The sequence below is a fragment of the Neltuma alba genome, unplaced genomic scaffold, assembly GCF_004799145.2.
Source record: "Neltuma alba isolate B1F8T4 unplaced genomic scaffold, ASM479914v2 tig00002037_pilon, whole genome shotgun sequence".
Classification (NCBI taxonomy): domain Eukaryota; kingdom Viridiplantae; phylum Streptophyta; class Magnoliopsida; order Fabales; family Fabaceae; genus Neltuma; species Neltuma alba.
In genome coordinates, this window is record NW_021632713.1 from 1 (window position 1) to 23,236 (window position 23,236).

Sequence of the window (23,236 nt, forward strand, 5' to 3'; positions counted from 1 at the left end):
TTCTTAAAACAACCTAACGAACAATCTTTGTTGGCCATAATGTCCTGAAGGGAACTATTACATTAGATTACAACTCTATAGAACAACATTTAAGCTATAATTAAAACAGTGAAAAGTGCTAATACTTGTGCAAGAACCTAGATGCGTCTTAGAGTTTGAAAGAAGACACCTTACTGTGAAACAAAACCCTCCACCAAAAGCCTTTTTCTATTGGAGGAGTTAGATGCCAATGAAGGTGATAAATTGATGCAGAAATAAAACCATAAATAAAGAAAGAACAATGTCATGTTCAGACCAAAAGAAACTCATAGGTACATACAATAAGCACACAATCGTTTTTTTTTTTTTGGGCCAAATACCATAATCACAATGAATCTATTAAAGATATGACTTGAACATTAACACATCAAGTCCATTCAGCCCATCACATAATCCAACAATTTAACCAAATAGAAACCATCACTAGATAACCATTGAGGGAAAATTTAAAAATTTGAACACGTATAAGTAAATAGGATGAGAGTATCTAACCTTGTTTTATTGTTTGACAAGACCACTATCAATCATTTCATGAAGAAGATTCTCTACTCTATCATTCTCACTTTTCCCAAAAGAGCTCGAAGAAGTATTCTATATGTCATTGAGTTAGGCAGGCATTCCTTCTCTTTCATTTTTGAAAGCAAAGTCATGGCTTCATCAAAAAGCCCTTGTCGACAGAGGCCATTGATCATAATGCTATATGTGTAGACATTTACACGATAGCCTTTGCTCAAAAGGTATTCAAAAATCTCCCAAGCATCATTTAGTCTATAACCTTTACACAAACCATCAATAAGTACGTTAAGTGTGTGCAAATCAGGCTGAACTCCCAAGGCAACCATTTGCTGAAATAATGCAATCCCGTGTTCGACATGCTGGCTTTTGCAAACTGCATGTAACAAAATGTTACAAGTGACTACATCTGGGGCAACACCACTATCATGCATATCATCAACAGGTCCTGCACATATGACATTTTTCCTAATCTGCACATGCCATGAATAAGAGAGTTGTAAGCCCAGGTATTGGGATCTACGTTTTTGTGACGCATTTCTTTAAACAGAACCATAGCTTCTTCAACCATTTTGATCTTACATAATCCGGCAATCAAGATATTAAAACTAACTACATCAGGTGCCAGCCCACTACGAATCATCTTATTAAATACTTGTTTTGACTCCTTAACATTGTCCATTGAACAATACCCATCCATTAACGAAGTGTAAGTTACAACAGTAGGTCTCTCGCCACATTTCATCATCCCTGCCAAGAATAACTTCAGCTTCTATGATCTTTCCTTCTTTACAGAACACATCAATCAATATATTTAATGTATAAACATTAGGCTCGATGCCTTTCAGCATCATTTCATGGAGAAACCAATTAGCTTCTTCCCATTGTCCCTTGCTGCAGTGACCGTGGATTAAAGAGCTATAAGTGACAATATCCGGTAAAAGTCCTTGATCAATCATTTCAGAATACAATGCATGGGCCTCAACAATATGTCCATATTTGCAAAGCCTATCAATGATTGTACTGTATATGACTACATTAGGCTTAATTGAATGCCTCTCCATCTTTCGGATCAATTTAATGGCAGACCTTAATTTGCCAAGTTTACATAGCCCATTAACCAAAGTTCCATAACTAATTTCATCTAATTGGAATCCTTTGGCCGTTAGCTCGTCATAGAAGTCCCATGCTTCCCCAACCTGGTTCCCAATGCACAGTCCTTTAATCAGCGTATTTAAAGTTACAGTATCCGGTTGAAGACCCATCTTGTGAATCTTTCCCAATATTGAGAAAGCAGAATACATGTCATCCAAATGGCAGTAACAATTGAGCAAGATGTTGATTGTAAATAAATCGGGTGTGAATCCTCTGAACTCAGCTTGTGCAAACAATGAGATGGCAGTGCGGTGATGCTGAGCCTTGGCAAGTGATCCTAAAATCTTATTAATTTGGAGTATGGAAGGTGGGGGATGCTGATGGAGGAAGCGAATGAATGAAGCTATGGAGTCGTGAAAGCTATTCACATCTCGGGTTTGAGAATGAGCAAAGAACTTGGGGGTGAGTGGAAAAGGGGAAGAGAGAATGATGGAAGATGAAGAACATCGAATACAGAGAGGAAGATGGGGAAAAGCGCACCTTCTAGCGGCACAAGAGCGCATCTTCGTTGCAAAACAGTGATGAAAACCAACCATGATTTCAGAAGTGCTTTTACGATTTACGAAATAAATATGTGAAAGAATTTGTCTCGTTTTTAGAGTTATCAAACACCCCAAAAATGACCAAATTTTAGAATTTTGATCAACAAATTAATATTTATCAAAATTTTCAAGTACGTAGTTAATTTTTTTTTTATTTTATATCTTTGTCTCTTTTGATGGTATGATTCTGCAAATTTAAATCACAAAAACAATGTATATTTACTTAAAGCAACGAAATTCAATGAAATATTTGTCTAAATACTAATAATGGGCATTAAATAAAAAAATATTGTACATTATAAAAATTCAATTATAATTTTTTATTTGATCAGACTATGTTAGCTTGGTCCAGTGTATCAGAGCCAGCATAAACTTGACAGAAGTGAGATATTATTTGTGAAGGTGAGTAAGAAAACACCACCACATCATGAGTGAAACCTCAAATAGCTTGAACCCGTTCATCTTTTTTTTCCTTCATCCCAAAAAGACTTCCTTCCTCTGTTCGTAGAACTATTTCTAGAAAAATAGAGAACTTTGTTGAGATAGATCATCTTCCTGAAGATGCTAGAGTTCAGGAAACAGATCTACTTCTTCTCAGCCCTTACAGCCTTTATCACTGTACTAATCGTGTCACCAGAAATGTTAGAAACCTGATCTCCACTCGAAGACCCAATGTGAAAGAAGTGGTCCAGTCTACCAGACTAGAAAATGTGGTCTTCCTGCCTCTTCCTCTGAACAATATGTCAATATTGACATACCTTAACCCTTGATCAATGAGTGGATAGTTCAAGGTTATACCCATCTCCATATTGGTGCTGTACGCCTTATTTTTACACTCCATGGGAGAAAAGAAATTCCAGCCATTGCTAAAGTTGCTTTAGTTGATACTACCTACAGTAATGCTTTGATTGATGCTGTCCTGACCACTCTTAGCAACGGTAGTGTTATCCTTACCATAGCCCCAGACTTCAACATCAAGCTTTCAGATCCAATTTTGACAGATAGACTTAAAATCCAAGTCCAGATAGTTGGAGTAGAACAAGATCCCAGAGCTATTGTAGCAACTCTTCATCATCAAGTCAACTATAGACTCCAGAATCATGTTCTTGATCTTCATTTTCCAAATTCCATTAAAGATGCTCTATATGTGGTTTCTGATAGAGTTGATGATACCTCCATCATCCAGATTCCTCGACAGATCCCAAAAGAGGAACTTGCTTAGTTGATGCCTGTTGAGTGGATCACCAACTATGAGAAACATTTTCATGGTGTTCAAAGGGATGTCCATACTTCTACTCTTCTTGAAATAAAAAGGCTTCTAGATGGCACAATCAAAAGAGTGTTCACCAAGCCAGGCCAGGAAGATTCTTCTGCACCTTCTAGACGTATTCTGACCATCACCCCAGCCTATGTTCCATCCAAGCGAGACCCTCTAATTGCTTGGGTAGACCAGAATGCCAAGCCATGTTATGTGTCTCACATAAATGGCCATTTTATTTGGGATCATGCACCAGAAGAATGTGATCCTGACTGTGAATGTGATACCCCTTACTGGTGGGAAGCATCAGACGATGAAGATGAAGATGGATGGTCTTACCCCATCAGATATGCCATAAAGAAGAAAAAGGAGAAGAACATATCTCCTTGTTCCCACAGGCATTACCATCATCACCATGATGATGATGATCATGGTCCGAAGTAGAAAGCTAGAAACTGGAAGGCTCCTGTCCCTACTGTCCCTTCTAGCAGATTATCTCTGTATGATTTGCTAAAAAAAAAACAGGTCATGAAGACTTCCTACCTAAACAAAGGCCAGATCTAGTGATTCCTGTCATCCAACAATCCATCCTGTGTATAGCAATGATGGAGCCTTATGAGTAGGATTTTACTCCCCTTGAAAGAAGAACCAACAGAGAAACAAAGGTTCCAACAAGACCTTTCTCTGTTCCAACAGAAATCTCTCCTACTGGTGAAGCTAGACTAGTCTCAGCAGCAGAAGAAGTTCTTAACTAGCAGACCCAGAATGCGATCGGCCAGAATAGAGCCTTGACAAAGATTGATTCAAAGCTTGACTTGCTGACTCTTAGAATTGATACTCTGACAAGCAGGCTTGACCAAGTCTCTGATCAAGTCAAACAGCTTTATATGACTCTGTCTTCTCAGGCTTATCAACTAGATGTAGATCTGAAGCGATTTATCGAAAAAGGGTATATTGGACTAGAGTTTACTAGGAAAGAGCAAGAACTGTCACAAATCCAAAAGGATTTGCAAAGAATTGAGTCAGACATCGCAAAGGATCATTCACAAACCATCTATGACCCTTATCCATCTTACCCCTCTAGTTTTCAACTTCCTACATATCCAACATCACCTCCTTCTTACCCTAGAGAATCTGATTACAGTAAGGTTTTCAAAATATCTTATCCTATTTTAAGACAGTTGAGAAAATCTTGACAACCAACTTTTTCACCTGTCCAACCAAATCCTCCTCCTAGACCTCCAATAAAACCACCTCACTTCCCTTCATCTGAAAGAATTTTCTACCCATCACCCTCATACACTAAACCTATTGAACCAACACCATCCTCTCAAGGAGTTGTAATAAGAACTCCACCATCATCTCCACCAAAACAAACTTCTCTTCCAGATAGAGAAAAAGGAAAAGAAGTTGTTGATCCAAGTAAAACCATAGCCACTTTCCAATCCTTGAATAAAGATCAATCATCAACAGATAGAACCTCTGAAACTGAGTTTGATTCCTCTATTGAATACAGTTCTAACTCTGATTCTGAGACATATCATGCTAACATCTCTAAAGTAGCAATGGTCCAACCAGATCCTACAATTGAAGATCCTATTGATGAGGAACCAACTATTCCTCACATGTCTGAGCCAAGAAGAGCAGACTATAAACCTACTACAGGTCCGTGGCTCACTTTTGATAACCTCCCTCGGGAAAAATAGAGAGACAGACTCAATGAGTTCAGAGCATAGATTGACCTGCAGCTTGCTAGGCATGATGCAACTCTTGAGGAAGTTCTCACAGAATTTCTCTCAAGACTAACGGGAACATTAAGAGAATGGTATCAAAGTCTCAATGATTACCAGAAGATAGCAGCAGCCAGAGTTGATAATGCAGAAACTCTTCTAGGACTCATTCATAAGGAATTCATTGGTGATTTCCATATCATTGACAAAAGGTATCGCCAGGAATACTTTGAGATGAAATGTTGTTCTCTGGACAAAAGAGACTTGCAGAAACATTTCCAGAGAATGTCTGAAAAATATTACATGCTTGGAGGAGCTAATGATGTCAATCTCAGGCATACTTTTATTGTCTCTTTTCCAGATGAACTGCAACCAGAACTTCATAAAGCTATCAATGCACTCTATAGAAATATGTCTGACATTTCTATCGGAGAAATATATCAGTTGGCATTAGCAGCTGTGGATAAGCTCTGTGAACAACAAAAGTTCTTCAAAGGAATGCTGAAAGGACAGTCAAAGCTCAGGCATGCTTGCAAGAAACTGCACCTGAAGATAAAGTGCAAAGATGAAAAAGATTGCTCTTGTTCTACCAAGAAAAAATATCATTATTGTCGATTCAGATATCCAAAAGGTTCTTACTCCAGAAGAATATCTAGAAAGCCTTTCCTAAGATACTTTAAGAGGCGCAGGCCTTATTCAAACAAATCTGATAGGTGCTACATATGCAAGAAAAAAGAACATTTTGTAAAAAATTGTCACAACAAGACAAAAAAGGATGTGAAGATGCTAGAACACTTGTAGACTATTCTGATGATCAACAAAGATGAAGATGTTGAATCTGTCATTGAAGAACAAGATGCTCAGGATGAAGAAACACAATATGTTCTTCCTTTCTCTGAAGACAAGGAAATTGATTCTGAATCCTTATCCCAAGAAGATGATTCTCAAGGGTATTTATATTCCCTTGAACAACCCATGCATCCGTCTTTCCTTGGTTCCCTGGCTTCTCAGCCAAATCACAACAAAGTCACTCCTAAGCCAAATGTCAAAATTCATATCTTTCCAGGAAGGGATGAAAGCCAATCCCTGTTATTTCTTTTATTGATATTGGAGCATGCAGAACCATCATGAATCCTGATATTCTTCCTTCTGAAGCATGGATCCCTTGTGACCAATCCTTCCTTACTGCTGATTCAAAAACATTCAAGATTGAATGGATTACTAGAAGGAAGATTGGTATTCAATTCTTTCCAGGATGTGTTCTATGGATGAAAGTTCTTGGTAGTGATCTCCCGGGGAAAGATATTCTTATTGGATTTGATGCTTATTATCATACTAGGAGTCTTCAAGTACTGCCTAAAGGAATTAGATATAAAAATTTCGTTAGTGCATATACTGAAATTCCTAATCTTTTTGAAATCCAACAAGCACCACCAAGATATGAAGATATTTGAGATCATCTTCTTAAGTTTTGCGCTGATAGTCATCAACAGTTCTCTCATCCATTTCCATTATGGAAAAATCAAGAGTTTTTCATAAAACTCCCCTTTAAGAAAAATGAAGATATCAATCCTACAAAAGCCTCTCATCCAGGAATGAATCCAGAAGATCTCAAGCTCGCTAAAGAAGAATGTGCTGCCCTACTCAAGCAAGGCCTTATTGAACCAACAAAATCTAATTGGGCTTGCCAGGCATTCTATGTTGAAAAAAGGTCAGAAATCAAAAGAGGGAAGAAAAGGTTAGTCATTGACTATAAGCCTCTTAACGTTTTCCTTCAAGATGACAAATTCTCTTTACCAAAACCTAGTTCACTTACGGTCCATCTTAGAGATGCAAAAATATTTTCTAAGTTTGACCTCAAAGCAGGATTTTGGCAATTGGGTATCCACCCAGAAGATCGACCCAAGACTGCTTTCTGTATTCCAAATGCCCAGTACCAATAGACCATTATGTCATTTGGGCTTAAAGTCGTCCCATCACTGTTCCAAAAGGCCATGACCAGAATCTTTGAACTTATACTTGATAACCTCCTCATTTACATTGATGACCTTTTACTTTTCTCAAAAGATGAGGATTCCCATAAAATTTTATTGACCCAGTTTGGGAAAATAATTGAAAAATATGGGGTTATGTTGTCAGCAAAGAAAGGAGAAATAGGTGTCAAAAGCATAGAGTTTCTTGAAATGCATTTTGAAAATGGCCAGTATTATCCTAGACCACATATTGCAGAAGAATTGTTCAAATTCCCAGACGATAATCTAACAACAAAGCAAATCCAACAATTTCTGGGGATTATTAATTATCTTCGGGATTTTATCCCTCATGTGTCAAATCATACCAGCCAACTATCCAAACTTCTCAAAAGGAATCCTCCTGCGTGGGGAACAGAGCAGACCTCAGCTGTCAAGACCCTCAAAAGAATTGCACAACAACCACCTCCTTTAAAAATTCCTGACAGAGGGCTACGAATCCTCCAGAATGATGCCGGTGATGACTTTTAGGGAGCTGTCTTATTTGAAGAGATAGATGGAAAGAGATTTTACTGTGGACATGCAAGTAGACAATTCAAGGAGTCAGAAAAACATTATCATGCTACCTACAAGGAGATCCTTACAGTCAAAAGAGGAATCGAGAAGTTCAGTTTCCATCTCAGTCCTTATCAACTCAGCGTAAAAATGGACAATACGTCTTTTCCCAGAATGCTTAATCCCAAGGGAAAGACTTTGCTAGACAGCCAGTTACTCCGATGGAAAGACTGGTTCTCTCGCTATAAATTCACCGTCCATCATCTCAAAGGTCATCAGAACATCATAACAGATTTCCTCACAAGACATCAGAAAGTTTCCCAACCTCCAAAACTCCTGTCACTCTCTAGACATCAACCTCTTTTCATCCTAACCATCTTTGAACCAAAAATGCCTCACAAAATGAGAGCCACCATTTTCCCTCCTGGATCCCGTCCTGAATCTTCATCAGATGTCCAGAACCTTGCCAGAAGCACTATATTCTACTAGCTCCACCGTGTTTTTGTAGATACTGGAATTCACCCTTACCCTCAGCACTTTGATGCCGATGCTCCCTACCTCACTATTCCCATCATCAAAGGACCTATACCAGAGGAACTTTTATGGTACATCTGGTCTGTCTCAGCCAATTATACCTGTGCCATAGCCTTCTCAGCTGCAGTTGTCTATGATCACCTGAATGATTTCAGAAATGAAAATTCTCCTCTTATCACGCTCTTTGAGATGCTTGTTCCTCTTCCCTACTGGAGAGGAAAACTTCAGAAAATTCTCAAGGACATAATATCTGGGACTTACCAACTCCCAAATTCAAGAACTATGGTATAAGTGCTGACCAGAGGCTTTACACAGACAACCGTCTGATCCTTCAAGTCACCACCCCCTCATGGCCAAGAAAGGAAGCATTATTAATGAAAAAAATTGGGAAGACATTAACTACACTTAACCAGCCTGACACGGGAGAAGACACTTCATGTCTATCTCTTGGACCTTTCCCTCCAAGCTCACTGTCAACCAACAACACAACACTTGAAGAATTCCAGAGAGATTTCATCATGAGTGCTGTCAGACCTCCACCAAACAGGTCATAGGTCCCTCCACAGACAGAAGCCTCTGAAGATCCTTATGACGAAGACTCACAGATTCAACTCACTCAGCCTGAAGGACTCTATCTCCCTCAACCAAGTTTCCAGTCACAACTCCCATTCCTTGCAGGAGAATCCCAAGATCCTAACCAAGATGACCCTGACCCAGAGCTCGAAGACTACTACTGCACAAGGAGACACTATGACTCAGATGACCCTGACCCAGACCCAGAAGGCATCATGAACCTATCCCCCATCCATGAGCCTATCTATAAAGACTAGGGAACATCATCATCAGAAAATCTCCTTTTAGAATACTCTGAAGATAAAGTGGAACCCACCAGAATCCTACTTTATGTGGCCATCTACTTTTACTTTATTAAAGAAGTTTGTCCTGTAGTCTATTTCGTCCTCTTATAATAAATGGAGTGGTTGTCATTATTAGGTATCATTATGAGAGTAATTGGTAGTTGTGAGTAGTTGTGATTATTAAATGTCAAGTCATAATGACGTCTACTATTACATCTACCCGTCATAATGATATGTACTATTAGGATTTTGTCATGTAGTGACCCCGAGCCTCTATATAAACCCCACTCTGCTATCAGTTACGGGCAGAAGGAGTTGTATCGACTTCCTTGTATAATACTAGTGTGATTTCCTCATGAGTTCTCTCTAAATTTCTCTCTTCTTCTGAAAGCCTCACTTATAATGTCTTTCTTCTGTCGCCAGAGATTCTAAGTATGCTCTACACTTGCCTCTTTAAGAGGATCCTGTGCATCAGAAAATAGAATCTGACCATGATCTATGAAGGAGTGTTTAGTGACAATCTTTCCAGTTATCCTAGATCTGGTATTCAAAGCTGAGTGTCCTAATGTGGCCCGTCGATGAGTTGAGAATGAGTAGCCTTACCTGGACTAAAGCCTTGGATATCAGATTATGTTAGCTTGGTCCGGTTCAGCTAACACCCCCTCAGTGGAAAAGCCATAAAGAAAATCAATTCTAGAAATTAAAATGAGATAAGACTTTTAAACACAAATCATAAATCACAGATGAAGCACCTGGAAGCTGAGATTAAATGAAGCCTATATACGAACAGCATGAATTCAGTCATAGTAGCTAAAAAATGATAAGCTACTAGCTCTGATCCTTAATATAAGAACTTGTTTGACTTTTATTTTGGTCCTAAATATAAGACCTCAATTCATTTTGTCTCTCGAATTTATCTTTTTTTGTTAAGATAATCTTTGTAATAATAATAGTTCTAGCAAATATATTTAATTAGTAATGATATTTTAGAAAAGACAATACCTATTTATTACAAATAACTAATTTAACTAATTTTATTAATCTACTCAAATTAGTTAATCAACTTTTATATTAAGTACCGGAGGTAGCATATTGCAAAAAAATATATAAGGGAGAGGCCGACACACAAAAACACAACAGCTGAAAAGGTGGGCATGTTACACGTATTTATGGCCCAGGTGCCACTAGCTATGGCTACCACAAGCATCTGTCTAACAATCCACAGGCTAGGGTATTATAAACTCAAAAATCGAATGTAGAATATCACAAGACTATTAATGACAAATTTGAAACAAATGATAACAAAAGTCCTTGTGAATGACACGGATGTCACCTTGTGATGGTACGGATTAACCATGGAGTCAGTCTCTGCTTTATGACAAAAGCACTGATACATAATACTGAGATAAAAGGGAAAAAAAGCGCCTCCCTGAGAGCGGAAAGCTGAAGTTGTAGACCCTTCATTCGAACTGGCAGTCGAATAAATTGTCCAGTTGTAAAAAGTTTGATGATTCCAAAAGATGGAGATATGGATTGCTGGCCATCTGTTTTTGGTCTTGTTTAATTTAAAATCAAATGTCCAGCATATTGGGTATGAAGTAATAATTTGGCTTTCCTCCACACTGATTTGCGATTGCTTGCTTAGTTGCAAAGATGCTGTTGAAGGTTGAAGGCCCTCTTCAGTTTTAAGAGTAGTTAAAGCTATCCAAGTGGCTTTGCTGACGACAACTTCCTCAGGTGTAAAATCGACACCTGCAAAACAAATCTGATTTCGAAGAGTGATTTGTTGGAATAAGAAACAGAGACAGGGCAAGAAGATCTGAAAGAGAAGGAGATGCACTGTCACATATTATTGTTCAAGTAACAAATTTTTCCCATTCTTCGGGCGAATTTAGTCGTTGCAATAGTTGGTGGCATTGGGAAATACGCAGCATATGCGTATTGGCCAATATTTACAGCAATTAGCCATATGATTATGCTGAGGATTGGATTTATTTCCGGATTTGAAGAAAGAGAAATTGTAAAGAATATTCCAACTAAGCCGCGAATGTTAGCCGCTGATTTAAAATTGAATATATAAATGACAAAGTAAGGGGGCACAAATTCAAATTTTATAAATATAAATAGATCTATGCATATATTTCTTCCTCTTTTTTTTGGGTAAATTCAAGATATCCCTAAAGTACTTTAGACTTGAGACTAATTTTTGTCGGATCATGAGCGTCAAGGTTAAAATTCTCTCAACAAATACATTTTCCAAGATTCAAACATATGTTCTTTCTTAGAGGAATGAGACCACTTATCATATCCTATGCATGCATTTCAAATGCAATTAACAGAAATTACTGCTCAAAAAATAATTTTCCCAACAATTATACAAGGGAAAATGACTGTGCAGGGGACTTATTAACACTAACTTTTATCCTAACTTAAATTTACAAAAATAAGATAAAATAAAAACTAATTTTGTGACTACTAATCCAATCGCACCCTAGGTAGCTAGGAAGATAGGGATTCCTTTTCCTATACTTTTTGCCACGAAAACTAGGTTCTTCCTTCTTTTCTTTTCATTCAGTCCGTTTCCTAGCAGTCTCGTAAACTTCACATTCGTTTTACTACATAACAAATAACTCGAAAATACTCGCCAAATTTCAAAGAAAAGCCACGACGATACCACAATAAAAACCGAACAATCATTGACAAAAATTAAACCAATGCAATTTGTTTTTTCCCTTTGGGGTATCTAAAACCCAAGAATATCAAAACTTCTTGTTTTTTAGGCCTATTTTCGAACAACTAAACAAACCAACTTAGAATTATGCACCAAACTACCGATCACTACTCATCAACACCTATTGAAAAATATTACCATGTACAAGCAGTCTTCAAATATATGAAATATGAATTCAGAATAAGAGAAGAGGTAGAGATGGCATGGGAAAATATGTAAAGTACTCAACAAATTCAAAAGCAAGACCATTAGACCTAATGTGGGGAAAACAGAACAAGAATAAAAGCATTATTGAAGCTAAATCCTTTACAATCAGTTTTTCTTCTCCACAAAATTGACATTCACTCGTAGTAATTAGTTTCTAGCCTGGTTTCATGGTCCAACAACTTGTGTGGGGGGTCGCATTGGCCAACCAAGAGGGGGAGACGATCCTGAAGTGGTAGCATCTCGGCTGGGAGAGAAAAGGCTTAACTCAACAAATGCCCCACTTGAAGTTCCATCTTTTTCCAATGTCCGAAAGGAAATTGACCCCTGCTTCGTCGATGCATCCGAATCAGGACTGGACCTGACATTTTCTTCAACACCATCCAAATGACTCTGGTTAGCAATAAGAGACATCGTATCATTCTGATCAACATTAGACCCTCTTCTAGGTTCTAAGTCATGTAAATTTCCCAGAGCTAAAGAATCTGCAACTGGGAGATACACAAGCACACATATACACACCCCAGCACAACATACAAGGGCAAGAAACGCCAAGAAAGTAAGGGCCTCAAACGTAAACTGCTCAGGTCTATATAAAACAGACAAACCAAGGAAAAGAACCCTCAATGGAACGAAAATGGAAACTGAGAGTATTAACGTGTAAACCCTCTTCTGCAAACCCTTATTGATGACCAATTTTAAAATCCGACTTCCAAGCCAAAATAGGTAGAAAGTCAGGATGACGGCAAAAAAACCAAGGAGAATTGTACTGAGTAAAGGGTAAGTACAAATGGAAACCTCATTCTCCCCTAGTGTAGTGATAGCGGCTGCACTTGTAAAATAATGAGGCAAATGTTTCCCAGAACCTTTATTCTTGTCTAACTGAGGTGCAATCAAGATAACAAGTAGCTGGAGAACAAACATCGGGAAGCAGTAAAGAAGAATCCTTCCCACTGTTCTCAAGTTCCAGTTCTGGCTCATAATTCCAGTCTCCACTCTCTGTAACGGTGCCCGAAGGAGAAACACAATGGTTAGAAAGAGGCATGGTTCTGCTAACCCCAAATTTGATACGATGTAGCTTTTGCAAACAGGTTCCTGCCATTTTAAGTGAAGCGCGCGTCTTATCAAACTCAACCGGATAATTTCACCAATGCCCGACCAGATAGCAAACACGATGATTGTAATTCTGATGATCCAAGGACCACTAAAATAATTAAGTTGAACATAACCTTGATGATGACTACGAGACCGGAAGTAAAATGTGTACACAATGCACAGCAAACCAAGAATAACCAAGATAACTACTAGACAAATTGTCACCACACCGAACGCATCGGCAGCAAATCTTGTCAGGGGCATTACCCGTGGTACAGATTCCACACATGCTATCTGACAGCATGGATACGAGAAATCCTTAGGTGTTTGCCCGTTTGTTCCAGAATTATGGTATATGACAAAGTTCCAAATTTAATAATAGGATGGGATAGCTCAATTTAGAATTGCATAACCACTCAAGGTTGACGTTACTTCACCATGCCCATCAATCAATTTGCATACTTCAGAAACACAAAGGATTTGTCCCTGTGGGAAATAGACCAACCTCAGAACATAACCATGGAAACAAAAAGGAAAACATAAGCTACAATAGAAGTCAAATACTTGAATGCAAACATAACTGATTCAGACTTGAATACGATAATAAAATTACACAGTCAAAATACTTTAGACAATACAAAGATGGGAATGTTGATAACAATGCAAGACAACCAAGGGTACAGAAAAAATGTATCACAACAGCAGAATAAGCAATTATGTGAATCATATAAAAAAGGAAGCGAATCCAGAGACAAACTAATTGCCCTAATTAAGTGATGAGACAATATTAAATCCTAGAACTTGTCTGACTCCTAATATAAGTTACAGGGACAAAATAGTACTTAGAGGGTAGATTTCTAGCCGGCTGTGTCCTCAGCATTTGAGCATTAACATACAATTGTAATGAGGCTCCTAGCAATCACAAAAAGCAATATATAGAACAAAATAACAAACAAAAGAAAAAGAAATGTCCCATCAGTTCTGCTTCCGGCAGGTTCTAATTAATTATTCTGAAAACATCATTGCTGGTTCTTTTCAAGCTTTTAATAACCTCCGGGCAAAAGGCCTGATATCCAAAGAAATAAATGAACAGCTAACTGGCTAAAATTTCCCAAATAAAAAATTCGAAATACATAGACTTCGTCCGCACGATACTAGCTCGAAAGTAGTTAAATAATGCACATTAACTGAAACGTAATTAAAAAAATAATCCGAAATTACGTTTCATTATCTCTCCAACGCTTTCTCAAAAACCAGATAAATTATCCGTCAAATTTCAAGTCAAAATGTAATAAACAAACATACAAGGAAACCCAAACAAGACAGCAAATCGGCAATAACCTGAACATTCATGAATATCCATTACCGTCAACCCGCGAAAACAGACAATATCAAACCAAAGACAACAAAGCCAATTGAAAATGCCAAATGAGGAAATACCAACACAAGGCAGGGAAGAAAACCCTACAAAGAGGGAAGGAAACCAGCAGCAAAACGGAGAATACAAAGGGAAAGGAAAATCAAGAGAAAACTTACAGTGCAGAGAATCTTGATCTAACAAAGTTGATACGTTTCCAACAGCCACCGAATAAGATCGACCAGCGAAGGAAACGAAACCCTAATTCGCACCGAGAGCCCAAGAGAGGAAGAAGAAGAAAAAAAGAGGGAGAGAGAAGGGGGGAAGGAGAGAGGGAGGGAGATGGATCGCAGTTCCGGGGAATAGATGAGTGGGACTTGGTTGGTGACAGGCTGTCTACAGCTGTGCTTCCCGCACCTAGAGGTTCGTTGGTCAGGAGTTAGGTGCGGGGTATCTCCGAACCTACGTGGCAACAGAGTGGCGGCGTTTGCGGTGGGTTTTTTCCATTCTTTATTTTCATTCTGTTTCCGGTCTGTTTATTTTATATGTGTGTCTTTGTCTTCATTTCCTTTCCTTCAACAAATCCAAATTTTTATAACAGTTGCTTTGTCGTATTCTTGTGACGGAGACAGTTATTTTTTAAAAACTTTTTTATTTTTCTAAATGATACTTAAATTAAAAAACTACTTATGGTTATGTTGATGGATTAATTATATTAAGTTTTCCAATCACACATAATGATGTGTTTATAAATAGGACATATGATTACATGTGTTTAAAATTTAACACAATGAATATAAAAAATTTACTTAATTATTATGCTTAATTAAATTATTGTGGTAAATATTAAATAAATTATATCATATAAATATTAACTTAAATATAATTATTTTAGAAACGACTCTCTTTTTTAAAATGATTATAAAATATTTTTGAATTTGATTGAAAATATTTAAATGTTTTTTTAACATTCTAAATTATAAAAAAACATTTTAAAATTCTAAAACATAAAAAAAAATTGTTACAAATAGAAACTGAATGTGGCAATAAAAATTAAAAGCCATGGATGGTTGACTCTTTTTTAGGGGATGATAGTATGTTATTGTTGTTCTAAAAAAGTAAAAGAAAATGTTACCAAAAAAATTAGTAATTAAGGATATAAAATTTAGATAGTTCATTCTATATATATTTTGGGATAGCTTTATCAAGCTTAAAAATTAATATATTTATAAAATTTAGTGAAATTCTTAGAAAGTTTCAACAATTTACTCGAAAATTTAACTGATTATATATATTTTAAAAAGTTCAAATTAATTAAAAGGAACTTCACTCAAAATTTTTAAGTTTAATTTTTGATAATTTAAATTTGTATTCAAATAGTTTCTCGAATCATTTAAAATAAAGATTTAATTTAAGTTCTATATTTTATTTTTTTTATTTATTTTAAGTTTTAAATTCTCACGTGAAGTCATCTATCCCAAAGTAAAATTTTGCGCCCGTAGATAACGGCTAAAATAGGACATAGAAAAACAAATACTAGTATTAATTTTATTTATTTTTAGTGGCAAGTTTAGACCTGCTTCCAAGGCAGACTTTCCAATTGCTGAATATATGCCAACAAAGAGTCGCCTGTAAAAATCTAACTCGAATATTCTGATTTTACAGCTCACCCGTATTAATTCATTCATTTAAGTAACACTTAATTTTTTGTTAATTTCTAATAATAATAATATCTATTTTCTGGGAAAAAATAATACTACCTCTGGTCCTAATTAGAAGAGCCAGTTGACTATTTTGAAAAAAATTAAGAAAAGAAGTTAAGTTAGTTATTTGTAATAAATAGGTGTTGTTTTTTCTAAAATATTCTTACTAATCAAGTATTGACAAATTCAATTATTTTTATATATTTTGGTATCTTTTATATGAGTTTTGTCAGCTTAATTGGTCCCTTTTTGCCTTAATTGATTTATTTTGTTTTATTTTGAATTATTATTTTATAGGGGCAAAATTGTCATGTTTTGATTTAATTATGATTAATTGATTTTTAAGGACAATTAATACTACCTTATCCTTAAATTTTGCTTGTAGGTTCTTGAAAGATTCAAAAATAAAAAAAAATAAATAAAAAAAGAAAAAAAATTAAATTAAAAGAAAAAAATATAATAATAAGGTGCGTTTTGCCCCAACCTAATAATCATCATCTCCAGAAGCAGGAGCTGGACGCCGAACACACGGAGGCAGAACGAGCTGAATGGCAGCGAATACGAAATAGAGCAAGCTGAACACAGAAGCGAGCTGGCGGCTGGAGAAGGAGATACACCAGCTGATACACGCACAGAGGTGAACACGAGTGAGTTGAGACGCACACACGCGAGGCGGAAGAGAGGAGCTGAGGGAGCTGGCACTGAAACACGACAGCACGAGCGACGAACAGAGTGACAGCAGCGTGAATAAAGAAGCTCGACGGTTCTCTTCACTCCTCCTTCAATATCCTTCATGGCTGGATATGGTGGATTGCTGGTGGCAGCGAATTTGATGGCAAACCGAGGCTAGATTTCATAATCTTCCAATTTAACAATAATGGCAGGAGTTTGGATCATCAAAGGGGAGTTTTAGTTGCTTTAATTTCTTGTCTAATAATTGTTTAACAATTTCTAGGTCTTAGGATAGTTATTCTAATTATTAGAAAATTTTGTATTGTTAAATCTGATTATCTGTGAAAATTATTGTGGCTGGATTATTGTTTAGCATGTGACATTGGGCTGTTTATAGCTTTGATTTCAATTATAATGTTGTGGTTATGACATTTGTATTGATGTTAGAGTTAATATATTGTGATTTTCTAAGGTGGCTTGGAATTTTGGATCATATTGTCTCTTGCTAGCTTTAATTCTGTTATTTTGGATTTAAGAGTTCTAATTAAGCATTGGTTTTTAGCATCCTTAATCCCATTTTACTATTCTGGTTGCAGTTAGTAAGTTGGGATTTTAGGAAAATATTTTGTGGCAACGCGAAGTAGCTCGGTTGTTGGATTAAAAACTTAATTATAATTCTTAATTCATTGTTTTAACTCCCACATCTTTTAGAGTGATGATTGCCTATATTGTTGAATTAGAGGATTGCTTATTATCATTGTTATTCGTGTGTTCATTTTTATTTCTTTAATCTTCTTTCATTTTAATCATTTTTATATAAAAACAAAAAAAAGTATTTTAATTTCAATTTAATTCAAGGTGTTTACTTAGCAACTATCAAATCAAAAATCCTTTTTTTTATAGTTTAGGTACTTGCATTTATTTACTAAGATTTAATTTCATTTTCGGCTCCTCAAAGTGAAACGACCCGAGTTTTGCACTATATTGCATTAATTCGATTAATTTTTGGAGTAACCCCAAAGCGACAATTAAGGGAAGTTATCTTCAAGTATGTTGGCTAAAACTATAATTATTAGAAGGACTATCTTGGAAAAAAATTGAGTAAATATGAGAGACAAAATATATTAGGGTCATGTATTTAGGATTAACACAAAAATCAAACGGGATCTTATATTAAGGATCGGAGGTAGTAATATTTTTAGTTTACGGCTTAACCAAATTTAACTTTATCTCTGCCTGCCAAAAAAATATTTAACTGCATATCACTCTGTCTTATTTTTTGTGTTCTTGAGGCCATAGTTTCTTGACGATTAAGCAAAAGTTTTGAAAAACAAAGGTAAAATGCATATCTTGATGAGCTCCTCAAACTTAATTCCACGTTAAATGGGCAGTTTCATTTGGTAATCAACTATGTTTCGTTAACTGACACATACAGCGAAATCACTGAATTTTCACTGCGTTTGCGTAAGAGTTTTTCTAAATTAACTACATGCGAACCAAGATTCATAATAAATGACGCTTAGGGCATTACGAAACTTAAAATATCATATTTAACCATAAGCTCATGACACAATATTATTGAAAAGTGCCTTTCATGACTTTCTAAAAACAAAAGTTATCAAGTATCTCAAAGGTAATTGTGAATCCACAATTTTAAATAACAACCACATGCAAATACCCAGAGACCTTCGATCTTCTACCAGCACACAATCCAATAACAATTAATCAAAAGTACAAAATCAATACAACTAGTTTCAATACAAATCAAAGTATGCAGAATGTGCCCTATTATGACAATATACATCTATCTAACACAATCAAAAGGGTGCAGGCACTACAATTTTGCAATAATAACTCAAACTTCCCGGAGCCTTCCCTGATAGACCAGAACGGGAACTATCACCTGGAAAAGTATTAAATTAACAGGGTGAGACAAAAGTCTTAATAACCAACAATCCTACTGATCAAGTGTACAAGTAAGTACTTGTGAGGTGTCAGGTAAGACAATTGTAAATTCATAATATTCAAACAAATTTCATATTGTCAGAGTATATAACAAAGTACAATTAATAGTCCTCTCACTTCCCTTATACCTATCCACGTTATATCTTGTGACTGAATTCATAGGCTAAATCTTTATCCATGTGACTGGGAATTAAACAAGCTTACCAATCAAGTGATATCGTGTCAAATGAGACAATTACAAATTCATAATATTCAAACAAATTTCATATTGTCAAAGCATATAACAAAGTACAATTAATAGTCCTCTCACTTTCTTATATTCATCCACCTTATATCCTTTGACTGAATTCATGGGCTAAATCTTTATCCATGTGACTAGTAATTAAACATGCTCACCAATCAAGTGATATGAACTGGCCAAAATCCACAGAGCACAAGATTGAACCATGGGTTCCCTCTCTAATCCACTGACGGGGTCTCAATGCCCTACAATGAGTAATTGGGCTAAATGACTAATCAGTGTACATCTTATGAACCTGCCACCTTATGTCATTAAATGAACATGATTCATCTCCTTATATCCTCTTTAGTATAACTCCCATTATCAACATCCGTTACCCTTCTCATGCCAATACTCAAAAGATTATATTCATAATAAATCGTCAACATGCCAAAATAAATTCAAATTTTCAATTTCTAATAATCCATAAACACACGAGATCTTTATAGTCATATATATATTTTATAAAGAAAGTCTGACAAGATCATTTCAATAACAACATAGTTTCATAGCTCATATCATAATTCAATAGTGCTTTATAAATTTCATATAATTTAAAATCTATCACAAACAACATACAAGTATGCATAATAAGTTAAAAGTGGTTACCTCTCGTCCACTAAAAAAAGGATTACCATAAGCTTGACTCCATGCTCAAACCAACAATCCAATAATTTAATCTACATAATCAATATATTTACATATCAATACATAAGCTATTTAATCAATTACTTGAACTAATATATATAAGTTAAAGTTTCTAATTCTATGCTAAAGTCTCATACCTCTCATACCCCATAATTAAATTTTTTAGCACAAAATTATAATATCCTAACAATCCATATTTTTCATTTAAGGCTTTCAAAATATTTACTTTAATAAAGACTTTTCTCAAATTTTTTTAAAATCTCAAATTATCATATTTAAAATTCAAAAAAAATTCTATCTCAAATTTAAATATTACCTCCATTCTTTAATATAGAACCTCGTTTGACTTTTATTTTGGTCCTAAATATAAGACCTCAATCCACTTTGTCTCTAATATTTATGTATTTTTTTCAAGATAATCCTTCTAACAATAGTAATTCTAGCTGATACATTTGATTAGTAAGGATGTTTTAAAAAAGATAACACATATTTATAACAAATAACTAACTTAACTCACTTCCTTAATCTTCTCAAATTAATCAACTAGTTCTTATAATTAGAACAGGAGATAGCATAAAAAATAAACCATTAGAAATTCAATATACATCAAATACACTTAAGTTAATAATTTAATCAAAAGTTCTATAGTAGAAATATCATATTTTCCACAAATAAATATCTATCTAACTAAAATAATTAATTTACAAATATTATGTCAATCAATAAATAAAACTAAATTGATAAAAATAATATACTAAAATAGTTATATAATACTAAGTTTATCTGTCATCAAAACTCAATATTTGTTTTAAACTTTAGGTCCAAAATTTTTTTTCTAAACTTGAGGAAAAGAAGTTATTTCACTTATCAAAATGATTGCAAAGTAGAATTTTGGACTGGACAAGAAAGAAAACGCAGAGACGCAGAGGCGGGCAGAAGAATACGCGTCAAAAAAAAATTCCTTACCCCCCCCCCCCAAAAGGCCCCAAGGGTAAAAAGATATTTTTTAGGATAAATTCAAGTTAAAGAGGCTATATTAAAATCAGGTAAAATTACAATTCATGACCCCTTTTCTCTCTTTTTTTCTTTTTTTCCCATTATACGTTTATTATTATTATTTAGTAATTTCATTTACTTTTAATTTTTTTATTCTCATCAATTCTATTTTAATTAAATTTTCTTTACTTATCTAATTAGAGAATAAATCTCATTTATTAAACATTAATCTTCTTTTAAAATTATTTAAATGCTAGAAATAAAAGCTAGGATGCTACAACATCCACAATAAACTACAGTTACCACATATTTTCACTTAAGTCTACATATGGAACGTGGTATATTATTATAGCAGTAGAATGTGAATCAAAATGACTAAATGAGAATGAAAATTACTATAAAATTTGATAAAATATAAAATCATAGGTTTTATAGGTCATGAAAAAAATGAATCATTGTGTTTTTGGGTTATACTATAATAATTCTCTTAATATATTGAAATATTTGTGCTAAAATTTTTTATCAAACATTTTTTTTTATTACCACAAATAGAAGAAAATGAAAAAATATTTATTATTTTTCATCATTGTCATTTTAAAACTACTGCGTGAAAAGTATGTTGAATTATTAACTTTTGAATAATGTTTTGTCCTATTGAAAAAGTAAGATATCATTTTTATTTTTCATCTTAAAATAATTATAATTTATAAAAAATAAAGACATTATACATGAAATTTGTTTTTCACTTTTCAATAGGAAAGTGCCAAACCATTCCATCTTTATTTTACTTTTCTCTTCCTCTTCTTATAAATAGAATGGTTGATAGTCGAATTGACTTAGCTCTACTTGGCATATTGAGGGGTCATACTTGTTCATGCAATTTGAAATGAAATTTTTTCACATATTTATATATCGTGTTGTAAAATCATTCTTAAAAAACTCATCCAAACACTTGCTAAAGAGTTGATCCATGTAATCATGTCAAGCTGGCTTTTAAGTTGATGTCATTTTAATATATTTTCTTGCTTCATTAGGAATATTGGAATATCAATTAACTTGATACATTTGTTTCTTAAACATGTATTAAATTGACTTTATGATTACTTTACCCAAAAAAAAAATGACTTTATGATTACGGTAAAGAATTGAACTCGGTCTTGTATAGATTTAACTTTGACCAATGGCATACCATTCTAAGTTTCTAATCCGCTCCAACAATCAAATTGTGAGTAGTAAGAAATTGTACAAACCAAAAATGGCATAATGGTCTTGATGCTGCGTTTTCCACAGAAGAGATATGACAAGCATTTTTTTTTTTTTTTTGCTTAAACGTTTTCTTTTTCTTTTTCTTTATTAATTTGGGATTGTAAATACGTGAATATTTCACATGCATAGATGAATAAGGGGCAAATAAAGAAAGGAAGTTCACTTATTGATCCCTATATTTCTTATCTATTCACAAAGTTATCTTTAAAAATTGTAAAATAAAATAAAATGGATATTTTTTGTATTACAAAAATATTATGTTTATTCAAAAAAAATCAGACTTCCTAAAAACTTTAAATTTTAAAATGAAGTCATGAATGTATTAAAAAAGGAGTTTGTAAGAGTGTGTTTGGATTAGCGGTAGGAGAAATAACTTTTTTTCATTCTGACTTTTACAAAAGTCAAATTTAATAAAAATCAGATAGTATAATATGATTTATATTTATATTGGATTTTGTAAAAAAGTCAATTTGAGAAACTAAAACTTGTTTGGATGACTAATGAAAAAGTTAGTTTATATATAAAATGAATAAAAAAGATATAAATTTTATTAAGTAATACTATCTTCGGTTTTTAATATAAAAGTTAGTTTGACATTAAACTTGATTCTAAATATAAAACAATACTTATTTATTATAAATAACTAATTTAATTAACTTTCTTAATCTTCTCAAATTAATTAAATAGTTCTTATACTAATAACCGGAGATAGTATATATTTAATATTTAATGTATCATGTATGTAACGTGACAATTGTAAAAAAAATATTGAAAATAACATCATTAAAAATAAAGAAATTAATTTATTATTAGGAAGAAATTGAAAAATACTACATTTCCACCGCGCCGTTACTTCCCACTAGTAAAAGCAGGATTGATTAGCTTCTTCCATAAGTCCATTTAAGATCCAAAAGTTAGATTGTATAAACGTTAACACTATTTTTTTTTAGAAAAGTACCGTTCGCCATTTGAATCGTATCTTTTGATGTTAAAATGTGGATACAAACTCCTCACTCTAAGAAGTTAACTTTTTGATAAGTTAACTGATTTGTACCAAATGACCCCTTTTTTAGTTTTTTTTTCCCCCTTACCAGCAACGCATTTTTTCGTTTTGCTCATTAGATATTATTTCATTTTAATATCTGTAGAAAATATATGGGGTTTTG

General features: G+C 34.4%; 2 protein-coding genes across 2 annotated transcripts; both read right to left on the reverse strand.

Moving 5' to 3' along the window:
* Positions 1 to 584: 584 nt before the first annotated feature.
* LOC114715774 (pentatricopeptide repeat-containing protein At1g62910-like) lies at positions 585 to 2,210 on the reverse strand. Its single transcript, XM_028900665.1, has 2 exons — positions 1,245 to 2,210; positions 585 to 1,025 (listed from the first exon to the last, which is right to left on the reverse strand). Exons 1-2 carry the CDS (start codon positions 2,208 to 2,210, stop codon positions 585 to 587), a joined length of 1,407 nt encoding a protein of 468 aa, XP_028756498.1.
* Positions 2,211 to 11,982: 9,772 nt separating this feature from the next.
* LOC114715803 (uncharacterized) lies at positions 11,983 to 14,863 on the reverse strand. Its single transcript, XM_028900696.1, has 2 exons — positions 14,720 to 14,863; positions 11,983 to 13,669 (listed from the first exon to the last, which is right to left on the reverse strand). The coding sequence occupies exon 2, from the start codon at positions 13,445 to 13,447 to the stop codon at positions 12,257 to 12,259; it is 1,191 nt and encodes a 396-aa protein (XP_028756529.1). The 5' UTR covers positions 13,448 to 13,669; positions 14,720 to 14,863; the 3' UTR covers positions 11,983 to 12,256.
* Positions 14,864 to 23,236: the final 8,373 nt, after the last annotated feature.

What these genes read in the sequence shown, in the direction of transcription:
- LOC114715774 (XM_028900665.1), bottom strand. Translation starts at nt 2,210, where the DNA reads ATGCGCTCTTGTGCCGCTAGAAGGTGCGCTTTTCCCCATCTTCCTCTC. An exon ending in TACACTTCGTTAATGGATGG is followed by an intron (nt 1,026 to 1,244) that starts GTATTGTTCAAT and finishes TGGCATGTGCAG; the next exon opens with ATTAGGAAAAATGTCATATG.
- LOC114715803 (XM_028900696.1), bottom strand. Translation starts at nt 13,447, where the DNA reads ATGCCCCTGACAAGATTTGCTGCCGATGCGTTCGGTGTGGTGACAATT.